General features: G+C 40.1%; 1 protein-coding gene across 2 annotated transcripts in view; it reads right to left on the bottom strand.

Moving 5' to 3' along the window:
* Nucleotides 1-1,460: 1,460 nt before the first annotated feature.
* Nucleotides 1,461-25,255, bottom strand: part of EGF (epidermal growth factor) — a 56,793-nt gene continuing 32,998 nt past the window's right edge. For both annotated transcript variants that reach the window (XM_030947482.1, XM_030947483.1), the window contains 12 exons: nt 24,661-24,884; nt 22,115-22,282; nt 21,248-21,397; nt 20,645-20,791; nt 19,899-20,015; nt 18,766-18,891; nt 16,555-16,674; nt 14,268-14,418; nt 11,508-11,684; nt 8,680-8,782; nt 5,651-5,753; nt 1,461-4,208 (listed from right to left, as the gene is read on the bottom strand). In XM_030947482.1, coding sequence (XP_030803342.1) covers nt 3,994-4,208; nt 5,651-5,753; nt 8,680-8,782; nt 11,508-11,684; nt 14,268-14,418; nt 16,555-16,674; nt 18,766-18,891; nt 19,899-20,015; nt 20,645-20,791; nt 21,248-21,397; nt 22,115-22,282; nt 24,661-24,884 — 1,801 coding nt within the window. In that variant the 3' untranslated portion in view covers nt 1,461-3,993. The remainder of the gene's footprint in view (nt 4,209-5,650; nt 5,754-8,679; nt 8,783-11,507; nt 11,685-14,267; nt 14,419-16,554; nt 16,675-18,765; nt 18,892-19,898; nt 20,016-20,644; nt 20,792-21,247; nt 21,398-22,114; nt 22,283-24,660; nt 24,885-25,255) is intronic.

The following is a 25,255-nucleotide window of genomic DNA, read 5'->3' as shown; positions in this document are numbered from 1 at the left end:
GATGCCTAGGTCTGGTTAGAAGACACTAAGGCTTTCCACGGGTCTGAACCCAGTCCACCTCGGTACTGAGGAGTGTCTGAAAGTTAATCCCATGATGAATGGTCTTCACAAAGTTAGCTGGTTCTGGTCCACATCAAAACTGGCATTAAACAGCAGTCTCAATAAAAGATCAGAGAAACATAAGCCAAATTAGGCTATCATCCTTGCAGATTGTGTTTGGGGTGCATTCCTGGCCTCTGGGGGAGGCTTCTCATGCTGCTAACTTCTTTCCTTTTCACATGCACAGAGATAAAGGTGGCCAGTTATCAGAGAGTGAAGCAATAACACAAGTGTGTCCTGAAGACTAATGGAACTCTGTAGGCATCACCCTGAAGTAACATGAGATAAAATTACTCTCAATATGACAAAACCACGATATGTATTGAGAAGGAATAGGCTTTCCCTAATTAATCCCATTCTGAATAACTTTCCACTTCTTCCATAGAGTTGGGGGTTTTTTTTGAGGGGGTGGGGAGGTGGGGGGAGGGTTTTCATTCTGGAAGAGATCAGCAAATTGAAAAATTTTTGCCTGAACAGATAAACCTGTGCAAAACGGCAAGGCACTGAAAAAGGGATGTAAAAGTAGATGTGTCGTGCAGCTCTATGACTAGGAACCATTGCATCCTCTGTGTCCCTTATGAATGAGCATGAATCATTCCTCACTTGCTGACACTGAAAAAATAGCTTTAGAGAATTGAAATGCTAATTTCAATAAAGTCAAGATTTAGTGAACTAAACAGAGTCACTTTGCTCTTTAAAATGACCCATGGTTTTCACATTTTGGACTTGTCAAGATTTTCACCCAATGTGTTTCTAAATTCCTCTTTTACAGCTTAATATAACACAGGATAATTTCATTTTAAAATGTCAGAGTACACCAGTAGGATTTAAGATCAATACTAAGTTTGTAACATACACAGAAATTCTAATAATTTTAGAAAGCATTTTTGACTAAGAAAGTTTAACCAAAAAAACTGAGAAACCTCCAGGATTCAGCTATTTTATTTCAACCAACAAGCATGTAAAGCCTGAATAGAACTTGGCAACCAATCTCAAAATATATTCTGAAGCCATGGATAATATTTCCAGATGAATAAGTAGCAGCATTCCTAAGAGTAATTTAGATGTGAACAAAAAGGATTATATGGATTTTATTGGTTTATGGGAAGATATAAATAAAATATAAATGAAAACTTACCATATTCAAGGTGGGAGCAAGGTGTGAGCTGCAGTAGATAATCCTCATTAGCATAGATTCTCTGGGTGGAGAACGAGAAACCCACAATACCTGCACATGCTGCACCAACACACTATAGCCTTTGGCTGTTTGAAACCAGTGAAGCTTTCAGCTTACCTGACAGGAGTCAGCTAAAACCAGAATTGTGCACTCTCATCTCTTAAAACAAGAGGGACACCAGGGATTTTTGTCTGGTATTTTTTAAAATTTTATTTTATAAATCAATAACTTTATAAACATACAAATAAACCAAATATATTATATTTGTGTTGAAATATCATTTCAAGTTTTTACACTAAAGATTATTTTGAGTTTAGAGATGAGTTTAGGAAACATTTGAAACTCCGAACACTCTAATTACAAAAACATATCAGCTTGGTTTCCCTATCTTATTCTGTAAAGAATACTATCAAATTTAATTTCGATCCTTGGAAGGAAAGCAAAGTAAACAAAAAATACCCAGGAGAGAATAGCAAACTAATTTTTAAGGAGTCTGAAACGTCTTTATTCAGGCAAGATTCAAAGTTACAAATCTTTATTTCTTTTGATTGGGGAAGCTTCCAATGAAATGTTGACTGTCACTCAACACAACACTTGCATTTTAAGCACAAAAACATACTTCACCAGAGAAACTCAAAGTTCAGGGATCAAAGTCTTTTTGCTGGGAAGCTCTCATGGGAACAAAATGCTTTTTTGGACTGGGGCCTTTAGACCTGGACTCTCTTCACATTTAAACACAGAAGATCAGTAACTGAAAGACCAGGGGATCCAAACTAGATGCTTTGAACACTGTTAGTGAAATTAAACAACACCAAACTTAAAATCAAATCTATCAAATCCTAATGATTCAACACAGTTGTTACCTGCTCCTGAACATGGTTTAGTATGCCAACACCTCTCAACTATTTCTCTTTCTGTGGAAGTACCCTTAATACCATTCACACAGGAGAATGAGTCTTCACTGCTAATAGCTCCAACTAAGCTTTGGAAATGAGTATTTTACAAGTTTGTTCTGAATCCAGAGTTGATGTGGTTAGAAAACAGACTCAACAATTCAAAATCACTTTAGAAGTTAAATAAATGACAACCCTCTACAAAACCAGGACTCAGTGTCATTACTGTTTCAACAACATAAAACAAAACTGACTTCACAAAGTTGCTCCAGTGTGTAACTATTTTGGATAAGAGGTAAGAGCCTTTCATTACCCTTTCCCTTATTGGCCTACAGAGCTGGTAAAAATAAAAAATTGCAACATTCCCTACCTTTCTAGCAGGATTCAAAAAGAACCCAGAAAAGCAGAATAGTAAACACAGAAATTAGTAATATTTGACACTGTTTTCAATCTTATGAATTACAAGGAGCATTAGTGGTGGGCACCGTAGCAGAGTTTAAAGGTTACAACAGCAGGCTTCAAAAATGGAGGATTGAGAGATCCTCCACAAATAATAAAATCATTATTAGTAATTCAGCTTATGTTCAGGCATCTTCCAAACAATCTGAAAACAGACTTAGGAAGTCAAGACAAGTTGGTGAAAGTCACTTGATATCACAGAATGCTCTGAGTTGGAAGAGACCCACAGGGATCCTCAAGTCCAACTCTGAAGTGAAAGGCCCGTACAGGGGTTGAAGCCCCAACCTTGGTGCTACCAGAGCCAGGCTCTCACCTACTGACCTCATCTCGGCGAACTACAGAGCTTTGGAAGAGAGTAAATAACGTGATAGGTGTTAGAAATCCAGTTATGAGAAAAAAATGGTTCAGTTTTCCAATTGTTCCCTCAGATTCCACAGGCAGCACAAACCAGTTGAGTGGAAGTCAGTCCAAACTGAGGTGGCTTTTTTGTGGTTTTGTCCCACTCCTCCTGGTCTTTTGGAACAGCAATTGGCTGGACTTCTGTCCTCACACTGAGTCCCATATAATGGACCGGGTTTTGCTGCCAGGCACACCTTGTAAGACAAGGACAGCTCCAGCACATGCCTCTCCACAGGGCTGAAATTAGACACAAACCTACTTCCTCAGCCCAGAAATAATCCTCTTATGCTCTGAAGGACCCATGTAGGCTGGGAAAAAAATAGAAGAATAACCTTTCCCCTCAGATGCTGCCCATGATTAATAACATGTGCCTGCAAACCATCCTCCAGTACACAAAATCTGAGAAATTCAAGATCCTATTTGGTGCTTGCTAGACACAAGAACATCTCAGGTGGAACCCAAGAAGTTGCACTGGTCTTTCAGCAGCACTGGGGAGAGGCATATAGTGTCCATAAAAATCTTTTAATAGTAAGATCATTTTGAACAAATTTTTCTGCTTTATCCTCCATTCCTGTTTTTCTGCAGCTTTCCTTGGGTTCCATTTTCTCGGCAGTTTCTAAACTCTGTGTGTGTAAAGATCACTGCTTGCAACAAGCTCCCTTAGAAAATACTTATCACTGATAAATCACCCATTTGACTCTCTTCCGCCCAGTGACCTTTTAGCAGGCAGTTAATGAAGTAAGCAACAGTGATACTTATAGAGTACTCACTGCCAACACGTTGATCAGTAATTCTTCCAAGCAGAGATGACAGGGAAGGAGTGGCAAAAACTCTCTTTTGTTCTGAATAATGGTGGGTTTTTTCTAAAGCAGATTTTAAGGGAAAAAAAAAGAATGTTGCTTCAGTGTTCGCGAGTTCCCATCCTTTGCTGACTTCCTCCTTTTCCCATTCAAACACAGACTGCTTCTAGTCTGGCTGCATCAGCAAGCTGGCTGGGGCAAGGTTGCAAGGCTCCCTTTCTGGTGGGGGATTGGGATGGATGCTCCAGGGGGCCTGGGGAGAGCCCTTCGCCGCTGCCATGGACTGGCACGATTTCTCACCCTCTTCTTGGTGGCCTTGTTCTTTCTCCTCTTCTGCCAAAGTCTCTGCTGCTTTGTCACATGTTATAGGCTGCTCTTCCTCTGGAGAAAACAGATATGTGTTACTGAAAGCCATGTGAAAAGATTCACAGCTGCTAAGCTGAAAGAAATGTAGTGGCAGCTTTGAGAGAAGAAAGCTGTGAAAGAATGCACAGAATCAGGTTCAATACCTGACAGAAGAACAAAAAAACAGGCAAAGTCAAGAATTGCATCACATTTTAAGAAATTACTTGTCTTAGGCTAGATAGATGGTTTTCTCTTATAATACATAACAGAGAAAGGCATGCCAAAACTACCTGCCTGACAAAATTAAAATCTCTGCTTTAAAGTCAAAAGATCTTAGAATTATTTACTGGCATGGAATAAGAACTTCTTTTAACATGTTAAAAATTACCAGATTATTTACTGATCTTGTTGTCTAAGAAAGTGGAATCACTTCTGCTAAAAATTTTTATGAAGAAATCAGACACCTGTCATAGGAAATTTCTGTTCCATACCTGCATCTGATAAAGCTGTAAATGAAAACAGAATCTCCTAATGGGAAACATCAGTGCTCCTTTGCTGGACAGTAAGGTTCTACACATGTTCCCAATATTAGAGCATCTAAGTAAATGTGAGGCACATTTTCTACTGATGAATAAAGTGACTACTCAGTGTATGTCCAAGGACAGGACTGGCAATTCTGAAAATCTTGCAAGATGCCTGGATGTTTGTATCCTCAAACATTTGTATTTGCATATTTCTAAGTGGCTGAGGCAAACTGGCTTCTCTAGTAACTTCTGCAATCAGGAAGTAGATAGGGTAAATAAAAAAAAGTCTTAGGGTATTAGTCTTTCTCCATCAGTTTTCACCATCTGAGCAATTAACAGATCCAGTTGCCACCTTGAAGGCAGTAGTTCCTAAAATTCAGAGTGGTTCAGCTGGTAATTTGAGGGCCATGGAAGCCCATTCTGCGCTTCTGTGCCCCCTGCTGCCTTTGGACCAGTGATGAGAGGCGCATCTCCTCCATTCGTCTCATCTTTGTTTAAGCACCAAACACTGCCCAAGCAGTCAAACACCTTGTTTAACACAAAAAGCAGAGCTGCAGTTTCTGCCATGGGGTGAAACCTGGACTCTTCACACCTTTCCAGTTTTCCTGCCTGAACGAATAAGGGCTGTCAAAGTGTGCTGTTCCATGGACATCCATTCCCCAACAGTGTGATGGGCATAACTTCACCTGCAAAGCTCTGAAGGTCTTTATTAATGCAAACATCTGATATCACTTTATCCCAAGAATCCTCTGGTTTGTTCTGTGTGAAAGCACTGTTGTAGTGTAGTTTCTAATGATTAATCTGGAAAATGTAGGACTGAATGGTCTCTTCACATCAATACAAACATGGGCTCTGCGAGAAATAAAATCTGGATTTCTCTGTCTCCTCTACCAGTCACTGCTCCTGCTGGTACAAGGTGAGGAGAGATCTAATAAGGAAGGACATCCTACTCACCAGATTCTGAAGGACAGGCAGGATGAGGATCTGCTGTCTCACACTCAATTAGATCAACTGCTTTAGTCTCCAGAGAACTGTTACCCTCCTTAAAAACCGCAAACTGCAAATACATACAATATGCACAAAATATGCAGAGCCCAAATTAATAAAAAACAAATTGGTTTTCTGAAACCCAAGAGGCAAACTAAAAGGGCCACACACACCAACCACAGAACAGGGAAAAAGGTCATCCTGGCTTCTGGGATGACCCCTCCCCCTGCAGGTAATTAAACATTTGAGTTGATGACAGCCCCAGTCTTTCTTTGGAAAGCACACAGTCTCAGTCTAGCTAAGAACTGCTGTCTTGCTTGCAAATCAACATTTCCAATGGCAAGGACAAAAGTTCATGAAAATCAACCCTCTCCATAGTACTGAGGGCCATTTTTAAAGTATTAAAGATATCTGCAGGAACCTAGATATCAGGAAACTGTCAAACACGGGGAAGGAAGAAAGCCTCCCTTCCTGGCTCGCAGCATCTCCTGCAGGATGTGGTTCCATCACGCCACAGTGACAGTGGAAGTCAGAAGATGAGACCCTCTGGGGGAACATGCTGAAAGGACCAGGGGTAAAACTGAAAAAAATGGGGTAGAGGAAAACAATGTGAAACACTGTGATGGAATTGTACAGAGGGAAAGATGAAAAACCCTTAAAGAGGGAGGTTTAAAGAGCAGAGACAGGGAAGAAAACATCTGTAAATAAGATGTTCCAACCAAAGGACTGACAGATTCAGGGGTCCAGGTGGATAACTGGTGGATTTATGTGGATAGAATACACATGTAGCAGGTGCACCTATTTAGGTTAATCAGTTAATTTCTGTAAAATCTGTACTCTTACATCTGCTAACCCACGTGTGACCAACCCCTGGCAGAGATACACACAGTTCTGCAAAATATATTTGACTGTGCAAAGCAAAACAGTTGGTGGATGAAAAGTCTCAGAATAGCATCGAAATCCAGGCACATGCAGAAGTTTACCAAGGCTTACATATCAGCAGGAGTAACCCAGCCTGCCTTATGGAACTCTAATAAGAATGTAAAAAAATATGCAGGCATACCCTCAGCTAATGTTACCCTCACCTGGCAAAAAAGGTGTAAAGGGAAAAGTGAATGACGCTTGGTCAATTGGTAGGTATAATTTCAGTATCATGATACCTAACTTTTGATGTGTGTGATAGCACAAAATCTTGTTATCCTCTGCATCAAACCAGACAGGCAAGAACAAGCACGTCTCTGCACTCTCTCTCAGCAGCCTCACAAATGAGCAGCGGCAGTGAGGACCACCAAAGGAGTGAAATTCATGAGCTCCTTACAGTTACTGCATACACAAGACACAGTCCCAATATGAAGTCCTTTGTTAAGACCATTAACATTGTGTAGCTCAATAGTACCCAAAAACCCTAAAAGTTGAGCAGCTATAATTTTCTGTCCCTGATGTAGTATAACATTTTTTTTTCCTTTTTTTTTACATAAGGCTCTGCAATAACCTGCTTGAAGTGAATAGCACAAATGGACAACTTCCTGCAGCTTTTTGGCAGCTCTAGATGTTCTAACATGAGTGCATGCATGCATGAAGCCCTGCTGGACTTAACAATCAATGGCTACATCAGCACAGAGAAAATCACATTCATGAAACCACAGCAATTGTTACTGAGTAAGCACCAGCAATTAGCAAAGGGTCAGTGATTTCCTCTTCCAGTGTGCAACAAGCCATTGCAATAAATTCCTTTATTAATGTATTCCATGTCTCCTGGTGCATAGTGAAATGTAACACAAATGTATAATACATGTAAGAGCTTGATTTGTTTTTGTTGATTCAGTCCGTTGCTTAGCTGTTTAGTTACTTTATATTCAAGCAAAAATGTCACTGGTGACCAGCATTAACTGCAGGGTCAGCAGAAGGTGGGGACAGAGCTGATGGGGTGCAGGCCTCATAGAGCACTGCTCCCTGGCAGTGAACTGTTCTCAGTCCCAACAAACGTTTCTGCTTTTCTCAACTTCAGGTATTTTACAAACTGTGGATTTTAATTCTGCTGTGAACAAATTATGGCATTGCCATGACTCAGCTCATTTGCTGTCCAATACCTGAAGGAAATGTGCTGATAATAAAATGTACATAAGAGTATGCAGTTGACCAGCGAAGGAACAATACGCCACAACCAGGGTCAAGTCGACTCAGTACTACCAACATATGTTTGACAGTGTGCTTCAGTGGCTACCCACTCACAAGTCCTGCCAGATACTCTCGCTAAATCACCTGCAAGGCCATTCTAAGAGTCTCAGACTGAGCACAGAAGCAGCCACAGATGCCAATTATGTCACTTGACAACTTCAAGTTCCAACTGCGATCACCCAGCAGTGTAATGTTATTCTAATGCCAGTCAGAACCAGATCCTTAAACCAGATTTTATAGGGCTAAAAACAGCTTCAAAAACGACAAGAGCCACAGGCCCGTACAACCAGACCATGTCGGCATTCTTACCTACATCAGTGCAAAATTGGAACTTTATATATCCTACCAAGCTGCCTGATAAAATCCTGGTTGTTTTTCTTTACAAGGCAGCAGCTTCTAATACAAGACATTTAATTTCATCAAGCCTCAAAATAGAGTTCAACATCTCATGTAGCACACACAATACTTGGCTTCCAAGAAGGCTTTTTTGCAGAGGGCATACTTTCCTGTGAAAATAACTGCGTGATATGCCATGTCATCACATTGCCATTTCCTTAATTTAGAACACAGCTCCCCAACTGTTGTGTTCAAAGCTAACAATAACACTGGCTAATGGTTGCAATACATCCAGGCAGCTGTGAACTTTGAGGGATAACAATGAGGTAAGATGAACTAGGGTTCACAGCAAAGCGCTTGATGACTCTAGCAGTTATTTAATGTATTTAAGATGTGAATTATTTGATGGACAATCTCAAGTGGATCCCTAACACTCTTTGATCCTTCCTGATTCCCTCTCCACTGCACATTAATATGGTTACCAGAGAGTTGTTGCCAGTAGGTATTACGCTCTCGTTGTCAGCGCGGCTGCTGGCAGCTCTTATCGCTTCTGCACAGAGATTCTTCTTATACAAATTATGACTTCTGCAACAGAACAAAAGCTGAAGCCAATTATTTTGCTTTGAGAGGAACAGATGCTTTTTTCACACATTATTCTATCAGTGTTCACAGAAGTACATATATTTTGTTTTCTCTCACTGTTTTGTGTATTGCTATCCCTTACCACACAGTGGTTAAAACAAACAGCTTGTCAGAAAAAGAAGTCAGTAAGAAGTGCACAAATGCTTGTTCCAATGTGCCATCTGTAAAGGGTCATTCATTGGAATGAACAATAGGCCTCATAATTTTAATTAGAACCTTCCATTTTCTTACATTATTCTGTTTATAATACATTTATCTTACAAAGATTTGCTTCAGCCAATGCAATGAAAAGTGTTTGTGGGTGAAGCTCAGAAATCAAAAGCTGACTGTACTTTTGTACACTGTTGGTAGCTACAATTATGAAAGTCACTTTTGTATTCATCTGCATCATTTATGCAAAGCAACAGTTTCAGAAGTTACTATGAAATAAACAAAGAGAAAGTCTCAAAAATTTGGAAATAAGCTCTTCCAGGAAAAATTCATGACCCACAGAATTGGCTTTAGGGGAAAAATCTGTGAGTACAATCTGGAGTTGAAAAGGTATGAATAATGAGCTCTAAGAGACTACTTCCATAAATTCAAAGACAGTTATTTTTGCAGTTAAACAGTAATCACTTATAAGGCAGTATTAAAAGCCCATATAGGCCCAAAGAAAAAAAATTATTTTACTTCTCTTGAGATCCAAATCAGTATATCTTTATTTACTTTACAAACACATTTTTGCCCTCCTAAGCATCAGCTAAAAAAATTAATGTTATAGTCTTCAAATTCTGGAAGTCTGAGTTTATAACATCTTTTCACTTGATCTATTTTAACTAAAATTTAGTAGATATTTACCAACAAAAATACCAATTTTCCTTTTACTTAGGAACTTTTATTTCTCTATCATTTTTATATACTAACTGAGAAAGTTCACATGGCATAATTATCATATATTGCTCCCTTCATGAAAATACAATGTAAATAAATTTTGCTTTCTGTGGCCTTGGCCAATGAGGTGGAGGAATTGTAGGTGCTGAATCTATGCTTCAGGTTTGGGTCTTTTTTTTTTTTTTGGAAAAGAGTTGCTTCTTTTCTTTCCAAGAAAGATAAGAAACTTGGCATATTATACAGTCAGACTGCATAAACCTAACATTAAGAATCACCCAGTGCTCTTCAGCAGAAAACAGTGATTGAATAAACCAACACAACTCTGCTGCACACTTGGCCTTCAGTTCCCACATTTTCAAATTGGCAGGTGTAGACCTCCAGCTGCATTTCCTTCAATTAAAAGGAGATTGGCATCTCCTTTTTGCAGGGGAAGGAACAGGACTATCAAAGACTTAATCGGTACATTTTGAAATACAGTAGATTATCTGAAAGAGTGGTATAGCAATTTCAACCCAAATACTGGTTCCCAGACTCCACTTAAATAGGGATTTTAGATCAGCAGTTTAATTTTGATCTGGTTATACTAGTAATTGCTGCAGTTCAAACTCAGTCAAGTGTGTAATTGAAAACCTGTTGTTGTGGTAAATAGTTATATTGATCAAAAGCATTTGGCAAGAAAGAAACATAAATCTGGAAGAAATTACAAAAGAGAGAGGAAGGGAAGAAATTTCATACTTTCATACATTTAAACAAATTATATTCTGTCTATTTTTCATAAGACAATATATGAAATACATGAGAAATATAAGAATCTGGCAATTTTTCTGTTCTTTTTATATCCACTGATTGAAATCTGAACCCCAGGTTATGAGAAAAAAACTTAGCTTTAATTCTGGACCCCTATCACTAATTAATAGAAAATAAGAAATTTTGCTGGTTTCCTACTCTTGTGGACTAAATATGCTAAGAACCATTAAATAAGAATGAAAACACTAGCTTGCATAGTTAACATCTTCTGTAGCTTAATTTTTTATGTCTAGGAGAGTCTAATTTTAAAATTGACCTAAACCACAAACAAAAATCCTACATTTAAATCAGCCTCTGAGAACAGCTGTAAGCCAAGGTCATGGCCAAAAGACTCTAGCTTAAATACTTAATACTTTCCAGTCTAAGGGACACCGATGACATTTAATTTCACATCAGGCTGGGTTCTTAAATAGTGACCATTGGAATTCTTTTTGCCCCAGGAAGAATCCCAAATCTGTGCAATTCATTACAGCCGTGGAAAATGCCAGGGAGTACTTTTACAGCAGATGAGCTTAGACTCACTCCCCTGATTTTACTCTCTCTACTGCCAGGAAAACTGTTTCCATGTTCACTGCTGGAAGCATCACTCTGTAAGTTTGCCTTGGGAAGGTTAGTAGGCAAAGAAATTTTCAGGTGGAATTCTACGCTCGATGGGAAACAAAAGCCAACTCATTGAATAGCTGGTAGAGAAGAGCCAACCCCTACCATGAGAGTTTCAGACATCTAGACCTGTGAGGCGAAAGGCAGGAAGAAGTGAATGGCTTGTTCCTGAGCTCTAGCAAGGTCTGTTCCCTTTCCCTCCAGACACATTTGCTCACTAATACGTGAGTTCTGCGGGCAAGGGACATGCCAGAACTTTCTGCATTATTCCCAGTTACTGAAAAGGAAAAGACCAGGAGCTCCCACCAGCTGAGGAGCAGCTCCGGTTCTGAGCCCCCAGCACTCTGTGAGGGCAGGCTCAGGAGGAGCAGGCCCGTGTTGGCAGCAGTACCTGCGGCGGTGGGCAGCCAGGGCGGCCAGCAGCAGCAGCAGCAGCAGCAGCGCCAGCCCGGCGGCCGCGCCCGCGGTGATGGCGATGCTCCGCACCTTCGCCCGCCCGGCGCGATGCTGCTCCCACCACTCCAGGTCGCTGAACTGGCAGCGCTCGCCCACGTAGCCCGTCACACAGCTGCCAAGGAAAGAGGGACACGAGGGACACGCTGAGCAGCGGCGGGGCACGTCCCCAGACCATTCCATCCATCACCTTGCCTCAATGCTCCAATGGTCACCACTACAGAAACATCTGGCTTAATTTAGCATGGGGAACTCAAAATCATTTTAAAGGTATGCGGTTGAAACCTGCAGAATCCAGTATTAAAAGTCTTTTTATTTTTCTTTTTTTTCCTCTCCCTTTTTTTTCTGTACTGTTATTTTTTACTGGTATTGAATTGCCTACAGAATTGTACAGTGAGGTTGTTATTATGAGATTCCTATGGATTAAAAAGTAGGAAAAAAGGTTTCTTCAATCCTGTAAATCCTGCTGTGTGATTAGTGTTTCCCTAGGATTTTCCATTAAACTTCTTTCAGCAGCAAGCTTCCCTTTAAAGTAGGCAGGGCAGGACCAACTTGTATTTTCAGAGTGACTCGATTAAGAGAATCAAATTTTAATCTCAATCTTTACTGTAAAATTAAAGAAGAATGAAAGTGTTTAAAAACCCCATGCATAAGAAATACCTTCATTTAGAAATATCTTCAAAACTTACTTCGAATATAAGCTTCTTCTGTAGACAACTTTTGTTTATTTGATTGGTTTTACCATTGTAAAACCCAACACAGAAATATCCTATCGATGCATGAAACCCTCAAATCAAAATTACTAGAAAGTGAGAAATACATCAAAAAAATAATCTCAGCCTAGTTTTACTACACAAGGCAAGACATAAATAATAAATGGAAAAAATTAAAAGTCTATTCAGTTCATAACAATCCCTCAGCAATGTAGGCTCAACTCATCACAATTCTAATTGGTCTAATTTTACTCAAGTCCAAGAGCTAGTCAGATGAGAAAAAGAAGAAGGATTTGACCTGCAGCAGGTTTTACCTAATGTCATGGAAACATTATATCAGCATTCATTATTAAGTCAGGCACAAGCACTCCCATTCTGTTAAAATTTAGAATGTGTGTGCGCTGGAAGGCAGAAAAAAATGCTAATTTTTTAATGTTAAATTACAATGAATTTCAAACATGCTGTCAGATCTACTTTCTAGTGTATGATCAAATGATCATTTATTCATTAAAATACAAATCACATTTGGTATGTGGTTTTTGCTGGATAACATTTTTCCATTCTGTAGTTAATAAATCAGAGCCTACATGAATGAATGCTGCCATCTAGTGAGGATTCAGTGGGGACAGAATCCAGCAACACCCACACACATATCCCAACACCATGGCTAAGCATGGTTGCTCTTAAATTTTTCTACTGCTTCCACTTCCAAAACTGAAAAATGTGTACATTTCAATTCTCATTATGCACTAACACCTAAGAAATAAAAGAAAAATAAATGTGATCCAATTTGAAAGTTCTGCAGGTTTAGATTCTTCTAAAGAAGAAACTTCCGAGGTGAAAATAGATAGTTTACTATGCCTCTAAAAGTTACACTAAAAATTCAAACCAGAGACAGGCACTTCAAAATGTGCCAGAGATGACCATGAGTCTGTCTCCCATAATGTCTTTGCCCAAGGGCTTTGCTGAGCTCAAGAGATCCACAGCACAAAGCATTGACTTAATTCCCATATATGCACATGAGACACATTCCTTTCATATTCTTACTGGTACAGAGGTCTGTAGGGCAGGGGAGATCACTCATACTTCAAAACAGGAAAGCCTGAGACACAGAGAGAGATTTTCCTACCCTGGAACAGTATCTGCCCCCTGTACAGGTCCTCACTTACCACCTGTGACCCCAGGGGAGGAGATAGGCATTGGATTTGTCCCATTGCAAAGATTTTATGCTTGATGTTGAAGAAAGATTCTGAGTACAGCTTCAAATATAATCAGATTACACACTTAAATGCCAGCACTAAATGTTTTGAAGAAATGATTACCCCATGGAACGAGGTTGTCACATTGACTAAGCCAAGGCTGACTTCTGAGGAGATGAGATTCTCCTTGCTTTTATCAGTACCAGCATTTGGGGAACCCAGAATTAGGCTTCACAAAAATATTGACAGGCTTAAAAATATCGACGGGGAAGTAGGTTTCAAATTTGAGGTCTCATTGTAACTCTTGCTGGTTTTAAGAGGGCTATTATATCCTACCCATTTCTGCCTTTCTGTAATGGAAGATGCTGACACCAGAAGATTGCTCCCTGGCCCCAGTCAAAGACAAGGCAGAGGTGTCCTCTTCCGTCCCAGTGAATGCTACACATGAGCAGCAAGGCCAACAGGGACGTGCAAGTCAGCAGGACATGTACAGGAGACAGAGAAGGCACCTCTTTCAAGTAATTTAACAACTTACCACCCATTTCCAAAGTAAAGAATCAAGTGCTCAGGGAATAGATCCGATCCTACCATGAATTGCTATGGAGTGGCCATGCACTGAAAATTACACTGATCACTTACAGGAAAGAGAAGATTCAAATGCTAATGAGTGACATGAGGGATGAGCAGATCATTCATGGACAAACTCTTCACTGCCTGCAGTAAACTGAGGGTAGCATTCCAAGGGTGCCATTGTTCAGCAGAGAAAATACAAATTTCTGTACTTACTTGCAGGCATAGTCTTGCAGGTCAGAAACATAATTGCACACTCCACCATGGAGGCAGTATGACTCGTACGAAGGAGGGCATCCTACAACATCACCTTGCACAGCCTTTGTAGTGTGTTCACTGCTGACAGCAGCTGGGGGAACAGTAGATTCTAGAACAGAGGGTTTCACAAGGACGACTCAAACTTTTGGGCTCATTGGTAACATAATCTTATGAAAGAGTTCCAGAACTTCAAGGTACTAAACTAGGCAAAAATATCTGATTTCTATTAATTACTTGTTTTTTCCTATCTTCTTATGCTGTTATCAAACTTAGGCAAGCATAAATATAGATAAAATTACTAAATATGATATATTGATGTGGAAATATTATTTATAAATATATAAATTATCTATTACTATTTATAAGTATTATTGTTTCTATATTATATGTAATTTATTATTTATAAATATATATTAATATATCATGTTATTAGTATGATACAATAATCTCTTAATATCTTAATATAGTATATAAATATACAAATATATAAATATTTTCGATTTACAGTGAAAGACCTACCGTGATTGACTGAGTTCTGTGTGTTTACTCGTATGACCCCAGCCCTGAAGAAAAAGTGCACCAACTGTCTAGGTGCTTACTCTAAAACTTATGCAGTTTTGACATATGGTAAATCTCTACTATGTATAAATCACCAGAGTGAGAGGCAGAGGTGAAGGGTGGCTGTATTTCATGCACTTGGATCTCAGACCCAGAAGCTTTCACAAGAGACTTGTCATTCTTATGCAGATTGTTTCTACTCTGCTGCCATTCAGTTAATTGCACCTATGTGTGATGGCAGATCATTTTTTTTACTGTTTTGGGCTAGCTCAGGTGCAGATAAAGCATCACTGGGGGAGCAGGGAGCACTGTGGTTCTGCCAAAGTGTTCTGCAGCCTGCTCTGAATCACACTTGCTGCCACCTACACACCTATCCAAACTAGCTGGTTTTAAAGGTAGCACAAATATCCCTGCACAGCATGACCACAGTGCAGACATGCCCTTACAGAAAAGGAGGGCTTTCATGCCTACTTTCATGCTACAACAAACCTGTAGGTCAGAACAAAACAGCTACATGGCAAAGAATTTCTAGCAGCATGAATTGGCAGAGACACACCTAATCATTCTCATACAATTATGGGGTCAGTTCTATGACACACCAGTTTTATTGCAACATGACCTTCAATGACATTTGGGCTTTAAAATTTCATTTGCAGGAGAACTGCCATGGCAAAGAGCCTGAATGGAAAGGGATGAGTGATTATAGTGAACCCCAGGTGTGCATGCATTCAGCAAAGAAAATTTCATCTTGCTAAATGAGCTTATTAAGCAAAGAGCTAAAACAGTGTGTTAACATCTATAAAGACTTGGGATCAGACTGACACATGAGGGACCTAGGAAACATTACTTCCAAGTCACGCATCATTTAAAATCATCATTTCCTGAGTGACACCTGAAACTACTGAAAGATTAAATGACTGAAATGGGAGTGGAAATCCTGATAGGTGCTCTATTTAAGAAAGCCATAATTTCCTTGTTTTTCTGAAGAAACAGCTCTGTGACAATCACAAAATGTCCCTCCGTCATCAGAAAGTCACTGAATCTGGAGTAAAATTTACCCTGGCCAAGTGGGCTGACACAGAGTAAAAGAATGAGTCACTCTCATTTTCAGAGAATGCTGCTACCTCATTGAGGCACCAAAATGAAGGTCAGATAGTCACTAGTGCTGAACTTTAAGCAGTTCCCTTCAGTAAATTGATATTTAGATTTTCTAAGGCATTTCAGAGACCTTTTGAACAATTAGTGACTGGAACTGAAAGGCAAGCTTATACTGAAGAATCAGATGGCACTTAAATCATGTGCATTTCCTCTGCTAGCCTTCTGCAAAGTAACGGAAGGCACAGGGAGTTTGAAAAATGGCACAGACTGAAATTACCCTCAAAAAATGTTCCAAGGAGCATTTACTTCTGCTGTAGATTGTAAATGACATTTGATAGATTTGTTGGTACATTCAGACAGTAAAAAATTTACATTGAACCTCAATGTAAATATTTCCTTACTAAACTTGGATCTGGTCTCCTTAGTTCACCACAGAACAGCCTCCTAAAGGCAATGCTAAATGGATCCACAATGTGGTCAGGATGTTACTATACAGGGGTACCTTAGTTTCCAGGTATAACAATTTATCCAAGGACACAGCTCTTAATTTAGGGCCAGTTTGTTGTGTTTGCTCACTCCGTTTACTCACTGCAACCGTCGCCAGTTCCAGAAGCATGATCAGCACACGAGCAAGTGAAGTTTCCTTCTGTATTTGTGCAGGTCATGTTCTCTCCACAGGTGTGGGACCCAGTCTTGCACTCATCAATATCTGTCACCCAAACAGTCTGCTGTTAGAAGAATGAAATGCCTCGGAGCATCAGCTAAAAGGGCAGCAGTAGCAGCACTGCTCTCCCCAAGCAGCGGGGAAAAACACCAGAGACCCCTCTCTATGCAAATATGCCTTCATGGAGAGCCTAATGGAAAAGCAACCAGCATACTTCCTATAGCAAGAGCATGCTGCGCTGCTGCAGAAACTCTCCATGGGGAGAAGGAAGGAAAGGCTTCCCCATGAAATGTAATAAATACAGCAGAGTTGAAGAGGAGACTTATTTGTACCAGCGGTATTCTCCTGGCATTGCTAGTCCTAGCTTGCAGCCTGGATCTATATGTTGGCATTCTTGCAGAAGGGCTTGGGAGTGGGGAGCTGCCCACCCCTGTACCACCCACCCAGTTCAGCCTAACAAGAGTTTAGGCAGAAGTGTCTAGAAACCTACAGGTTTACTCAGTTTGTGTAAACACTTCAATAAGTGAGGTTCTGAGTGACTGTGAAGAGGCTCCCTGACTACAAGAGTTTCCAGGCTCAGACACCATGCTAGGTTTGTACACATCTCTGACCCCCATTCTGCTGCACACCCTCCTCCTGCCCCCACACCTTCTCTCCAAAGCCCCTGGCAGCAGCTCCTGCCAGGCTGGCCACCTGCACCTTGCTAAGTGATGAAGGACCACCTTCAAAGGTGAAATCTTTGGTTCACACAGCAGAGTTTGGGAGCTTCTGATTCATTTCATGAACCATCAGCAGAATAAATGTGCCAGGTCTACTTCAGGGAATCACAGACCTGCTACCCCAATTTTTGTGAAATGATTGCTTAAACTGCTTGGAGTTTTTCTACAGTAAAATTAACACGATCTAGCTCAAAACAGTACAGAAAATTCAGAGCACTTTAAAAAAAGAGGGGGAGGAGGGGAACACAGCTGCTGCAGCATATTTCACGAAATGTGATTTCACCAACACCACATGAACTCATTGTGTGTTATCACTGGACACTGTGCATGCATGCAGGCGCTTACAACTGAAGCACAAAATCACTTACCAGTTTCTGGCTTTCATAGTACATTTCAAGGCATTGATCACAAAATTAGTTTCAGTTATGTCTACATCTTAGTAATACTACATTTTTTATCAGCTGAGAATATATTTTTTGGACTTCAGGAAAATAATAGACAGTTTTTCAATGACAGTGGAAGATGCTACATCCTGAACAACTATGGTAAGTAAGACAGTAAGATCCCAGGGCTGCTTGAGGATTTGCCTTCTAGGTTGTGCTGGATCAGCAAGAGGACCTTGTAACTTCTGTGTGCACTTCCAGACACCCTCAAAGACATGAGCTCTGCCTCTGACCTCTGCAGGCAAAAGGCCTTCCTGATTCTTCTTCCTCTGATACTTTCCACATTCTACCCATAATAATGATATTGTTTTTAATTTTTCAGTCATCCTAATCAGTGTTGAAGAACCAAGGCCAGTAAAGATTATGTAAGAATTGGTTAAAACTTATTGGGCTTTGAATTAAGCTATAAAGGAAAAAAGTAAAAGAAAAGGACAAAAGAGAAAGCAAGACTCTCATAAAGCTCTGAACAAACTGTGTGCTAGTCAAATACTGGAGAGAAAAAGCTTCCTGTTCGTATTTACCACTAAAATGGATTAAGAATTTAAGAGATGTAGGGAATGAACTAAAGACCTGGCATTAGAGCTGGACGGGAAAATCAGTGGGTCTGATTATTAACAAGACTCTAAATGTACTCAAGTTGTCAGTGTCACACCTTGAACCTCATGCCTATTAAACAGACCTGGAATTATTTGATGAGTATTATGACACACTCAATACCTGCTTTCGTTTATATTCATGGCAACGATTTCCAATAAAGCTCTACTGCTTCACCTCCACTTCCCTCCTCCTCTCTATCTTTCTACAGCCACCAAAAAGAGTGCAAACACTGAGAGGAGATATTCACTGACAACTACAAGCTTTGCATATTGATCAATTGCTGATGTTACCATGCATCAAACAGGGAGGAAGGCACCTACAGAGGCAGAAATGCCTCAGCCTTCCAGACAGGGCAGAGCCCTCACACATGCCCCTACCATAGCAATGGACTCCATCTCCAGTGTAGCCTCCCAGGCACTGGCAGACGTAGCCCCCGTCCGTGTTGATGCAGTGGGACACGCTCTGGTTGCAGCGGTCCGTGCGTGCCGCGCACTCGTCCACGTCTGTGGGACACAGCAAGGGACAGGACACTGGGTCAGGAACCAGCACATCAGCCAGTACACTGAGACATCTGCACCACGGAGCTCCCTCACACTCAGCTGTCACTTGGCATTTGTGCGCGTGAAGCAAATGGGAAGAGAAGGACTTTGTGGTCTTTTTTGGTATGAAGTTTGATGGAGGTGCTCTAAAATCCAAGAGAATCAACAAAATGATATCACAAATATCATTTGCTTAAAGAAAAGCTGTTCAGAGGAAATTATCAGATTCAAAAACAGCTTTATGTTATACAATCATATACTCTATTAAGTTGGAAAAGACCTCTAAGAGCATTTAGCAACTTTGTTTTATAAAAGAATGCATAGGCTTAAAAAAGGAAAAAGTACTACAGTGGGAAAAATGTATGCGCATTTCAGCTTACAATTTTCTCCCTTTCCATAGTAACACAGATTCTTCTGAGTCTTCACACTTAGCCACCAAATGACTTTTTTTCCTGTTTCTAACACCTTCCTCTCTTGACCTTTGTGAGATCAAGACAGTTATTTCATTTATGTTGCAAGTCCAGAAACTTAAAGACCACCCTGAGCAATGTTTTACATGGCTATTGGAGTCTTTTTCTAGTGCTAGAAAAAAACTACTTTTTTATACAAATGTTTCATCAGGAATACTCATTTTGAAGAGATTTCTTATGTCTAAATTATACATTAACTATAACGTCTATGGATTGAGATTTTATAATTAGTCAATTTTTACAAATAAATACATTATACTTCTATTATCTGTGTTATTGCTTGTTGATATTAATAGGATTAACACTCATGGCTCAAGGGGAAAAAAGGCATGTGATAATTAGCCATTTCATCTCACATGCTTTCTGCTCATCATCCCTTTCATACTATTGACCTTTCTCTGATGCCTCACACAGCAGAGCTACCAGTGTGAAAGGAGATAGATTTTCTTCCTCCCCCCCAGTCTACAATTTTTCAAAAGTTATAATAATGTTTTTTATTACCATAGCATGATTTCCCCTTCCGGGTAAATCCTTTCAAACACTGGCACATAGCACCATCTTCCAGGAAAACACACTCTGCATTGTCATAACATTCTAGGGCAGTACAGTCATCTTCATCTATAGCATAAGCAAAAGAAAATAAAAACCACTAGATGTATTTGGAAATATCAAAGGAGGTAGTGTATATCTATATTACAGAAAACAAACTGAGAAAACCACAACATACAGTCAGAGTTTGAAACTTAGCTCTCCAGGATTAATAATGGCAAGCCAATACAATCACTGCACCTGTTCTCTTTGTCTAGATGGAGTTGACATGTCACTTAGTATCAGGATTTCTGAATATTTTATTCAAAACCTATTGCAAAAGTTAATGATCTAGTGTCATCAAAGATATGTAGAATTCAATGGGCTTATTTTAACTTTTTTTAAAGGAATGCAATATACTTGAAAACCTAAGGGAGAGACTTTCTCAAGTGTTCTAAATTAAAAATGTTTGTTCTCTAGGCTAGGATAATATTATCAATTTTTGTTGATATAGCCAAGGAATAGAGACACAAACAAAAAAAGCAGTCCTACCTGGAATAATTGCACAGACCCAAGTTCTTGTTAGAAGCTTAAGAGCAGGAATACCACCAGTCTCAACAATGAACCCTTCTTTCTTTAGGGTCTATTACTTCTTTCTGCTCTATAAACCTGTTCAGAGCCTCAGAGTAAGCATAAAGAAGATAACCATCAGACTATACCTGATACCATGATTTCAGCTGTAAAAAAAATTATTTTCTGCTTTTCCCCATTGTCAGCATCCTTAAAGATCCCAGTGCTCCGTGTGCTCTGGAGCACAGTCTCTGGTGGTGGCATTGGCATCACCTCCTTGTGCACAGAGGCACTTCCTGAAAAAGGCAAGAAAAAATTACATAGACTATTTAAATCTACTGAAATAGCCATCTGATTTTCAAATACTTGTGTATTTTCCAATAATCATGGTGGTTTCCTTTTAAAATAAGCATCAGTATCCTCCCAGACTAACCTGTTTCTGATATCAAATTATTCCTAAAAGCACTCACTGGTGAGTTTTCTCAAATACAAAAGAGGAGAAATGTGACTCATTGCTCACAATAATTGTCAGCATTGCACATGCTTTTTTCACTGCTAAAATGCCAAGGGAAAAATTACAGTGGTCAGACAACATGTCTGTTGCCTTGTTGTCCCAAGGACAACACTCCAGCATTATCATTTGTCAGAGAAACCATCATTCCTTATTTTAGAGCAAGGTGAATTTTTCCAGTGCTACCTGTCAGGATCCTCAAGGTTTGAGGGGGGGCTTTTTGGGAACTGGAGAACTGTACCTGCTGTTGAGTTGGAAGAATCCAGAGCATGACAGGATTTTCCACCTTGAGTTTTCACAAATCCTGGAAAGCACTTGCAGTGGACAATGCCAAAACTGTTTTCACAGATCTGATCACAGCCTCCATTCTCATAAAGGCAAGGATTTGCACCTAATGAAGAAAAACAGGAAAATTAACAAGCTGCTTCTTCAGTAAACATCTCTGTTTAGATATGCAGAGTTGAAGCAGTTAGAAAAAAAATAAGGGCTGACAAAAACTAGGATTTAATTATTATTTTTTTTAATATAACAACAAATGCATATAGTAAAGTGTAGGTATTATCACCTAGCCCCTGTCAGGAAAAGAGATTCATGTACTCTGTATCTAATGCATGTACCATGTCCTTTATTGTTTCTCCTTTGATATTTAGAGTCCTAATATTTCAAGGACATAAGGAACCTGTGATTACCTTCTATCAATCCTGACCTATTGAATTACAAGTTTCTGCTTACAGGGAGATTGTTCCCAACAGAAAATCAAATTATTTGATCAAAAACTAATAAATCTCACAAACTCTCTCCCCATGTCATTTGTTATTATTGGTGTGTGAGGGGGTGTGCTAATAGACTAGGATAAATAGGAATTAGAAGACTGTGGTAGCCTCACAGCAATTGATCAGCATCTATTCTTGGGCATGAACACAAATCTGTCAGCATTCCTAGGACACGCCCAGATGATGCTTTCAATAAATGCCAGTCTGACTATGCAAGGCTTTTTAAAGAGCCTGTTTCTGAGAAGATAATCCTCTACCCAGGGACATCTATTCTACTGGTATCAGTGAACAAGAGGAGGCTGGGAGGGAATGACTGCTCGATTTTTGCAGTGTACCTGGTTTCGCCAAAGGATGAGCTACAACCACTGATGAGGGTCTCAGCATGCTGCCTCGCAGACGTACCCTGTTTTGGCCGGTCTTCTTGTCCACCCTCACCAGTGATGGCCTAGCCCAGTCAGAAAACCACAGGTGGTCCTCAAACACCGCTACAGCAAAAGGGTGCCCTACAAAGACATTAGTTTGTCATTTCCACATCTGTAGAGCACACACAAGAAACCCTGCAAAGAAAAGCATTATCTGCATATAGATCAATTTCTAACAGGGCCTGTGCTCCCTTTGATTTCCCATGGGGAGGGATAAGTGTTCATGAGCTGTCACTGTCATATTTTCTGAAAAATCACCTTGCCCAGGATTTCTTCTCCTGAGAAGCTGAAAAGCCTCAGAGAAAAAGAAAAGCAATATTATCTCCTTTGCTTCTCCTGTGTTCCGCTGCTTTGGAATGCGGTTGGAGATTGTTTATCCAACATGTGAATTTTTTTTAGTTAATGACCAATCACCTTCCAGCTGTGTTAAAAAAAAAAACCAAAGGCAAGCAAACAAGAAAACAAAACAACAGATAACCAATACAGATAACCATTAGAACTCTGGGGAAGGAGTATGTGTTGGTATATCTTAAATTCACCTCACAAATAAACTGAAAACAACAGTCCTTTACAAAAAAATTTCTAAGACACCATGTAAATGTTCTTTAGTGTTATTTGAAGAGTGTATTATTGGCACCTAACTACCTCCACTGACCCATGCTTGATCACTGATCTTGGTTCTTACCTTTTCTTCCCATTAAATTTGAACAACTAGACCAAGATCTAGATACTGTCCCCAAACACCCAAACATTTCCTCACAGTTTTAGGATCTGTAGTTTGCACTATTCACAAACAGCACTTTATTAACCTCCTATTTTGCAAATACATTAAGTATTATAATCAGAAGTGTAATGTCAGTCAGTGGAGACAGCAGGAACAGTGCAAATGCGACCCACTGCATAAACAAAAGTTATGGTTGTGTTCTTCATTGCCTTGGGCAGGTTGTTATGGGCTGTTGTACTTACAGCTGAAAACGGGGTTAGGTGGAAGAGCAGAAATAATTTACCTGTTTTGCATGCAGCTCTACTGAACGAGCTCTCAGTACAGGGGCACTAGAGGGAGCTGCTGTACTAAAAATTCATGTTACAGCAGAACACCTATGAAGTGGTGCCACCTTCCCGTCCTCCAGTGTACAGCTGTTCATCAACAAAATCTGAATTCCAGTCTACACTAGCAGCATTAGCAAGTGATCAGGACATGCTTCTCTAAATTCATACCCCTACAGGCCTTCATCTCTTTTCACTTCCTTGCATACAGATGTTCATGTCCTTTTCTCTCACCTCCAAACAGCAGTATCGCTGCTCCTTTCACATAATCCATGTTTCTATAGTGCTCCTAGCTCTCCTTCTCTTTTGCTCCCTGTAAGACACTGTCTCACTCCTTGTGGAGAAACAAAAGGAAACTTGGATCAGATTTCAAGATGCTCCTTTGCAGATCTGCCCCATTCCTGGAGGGGGCAGTCACCGTGGGAGCAAAGGGAAGAGAGAAGAAGGCTGGAAATTACTAGGAAATTACTTCCTGAGCCTTTTGATGTCTTATAAACAGGAGAACACTTATTCCTCCAGGACCTCACTTTGGTCACCTCCAAAAGACTGAGAGGGTATCTGGCTTAAGTGATGAACACAAGCCTTCCCAGAGCACAGACTAGAACAGAGGCTGCTCAACAGAGTAAACCATAAGGTTACCCACAGCAGTCATGGCATTGAGCTATGAGTCCTCACTCTGCCCATGTTTTGTATGCGCACCTACAAAATGGTCCCCAGAGAGACCCCATGATCAAAAGGAATTGTCCTCTCCAGAAACTAATTTGCCATGTACAAGATTCTTAAACACTTGGTTTATTTTAGACGTGGTACAACATCAGTTCCGTGTTGCTAACACCTCTGTTCTTCTGCTTCAGAACAACAGTTATGTGTCAAGCAATAGAAATCTTAGCCATAAAAATTACCAGCACATCGTAAAATTATTTTACATTTGGTATCTATTGTGTGTTTAGAATCCTTCCAGTGCTCAACACTGCAGATACAGGTTTGCTGCTCAAGGACCTTAATGACCTAGATTAATTCCCTTTCTTATGTCAATATAACTCATTGATGCAATAAACACAGCAAAACCTGAATTAAACTAAGCAGCCATGCATGGGAAAAGCAAACCACATTTTAAATTTTTTTATTCTTTTCATTTTTCTGTGAAGGCAGAAAGAAGGCATCGCACAAACTTCTCTGTGCAATGCAAAGTGACTCGTTAATAAAAACAGAGAGTGTTAAAAAGAAATGCTTTTGCTAAAATGAACGAAAGTCAGCTGGGTAACAGAATGACGAACTCAAGTGCTGCCATTAACCTCAATGTAGCATGGGATAAATAGCACAGCAGCTGGCCAGTAGTTTTCATGCACATATGCAGACACACACACACATGGACAACCAGCAATAGGTAATTATCAACCCCAAAGCCTCACCTACATCATTCTGTGCAAGAATTCGACGACCAGAACCATCCAGGTTTGCGCTCTCAACCACGGCCTGTTTAGCATCACACCAGTACACCTTGTCAGCCAAGTAGTCCAGAGCAATTCCACTGGGCCACAGCAGGCCAGTGCTGGCTACAACCCGGCGATCAAAGCCTTCTAACGAAGAGCTGCCAATCCTCGGGTTGACCCCCATGTCAGTCCAGAATAATCTCCTTCAGAAAACAAAATGAATACAGGGAGTCAGTAAGTAAATGTTTGTCCTCCTCTCCATGGAGTTCTTTCAAAGCAGAAAGGTCAGATCAGAGCAATACAGCCCTGACTCACAGGAGAAAAAGCGCACGCGTCAAGCAAACATATTGGCTGCTGATCTTTCCACGCTTGCCATGAGACTCCAGGTGATTGCACTGAGACTTATGCAGAATCCTCACTCTGTTCACTGGCATGAAACCTTTAGAAAACAACTCCTCACTATGTTAACTGCCACAGTTCTTCATATCTGCTTTTTGATTTTCTATGTGACAGCTGATGGTGTTTTAGCAAACCCAGACAACAGAAAATGATGCATCAGCCAGACCCTTGTCTA

Source organism: Camarhynchus parvulus, chromosome 4, assembly GCF_901933205.1.
Source record: "Camarhynchus parvulus chromosome 4, STF_HiC, whole genome shotgun sequence".
Classification (NCBI taxonomy): Eukaryota; Metazoa; Chordata; class Aves; order Passeriformes; family Thraupidae; genus Camarhynchus; species Camarhynchus parvulus.
This window is presented reverse-complemented; position numbering and strand designations above follow the sequence as displayed.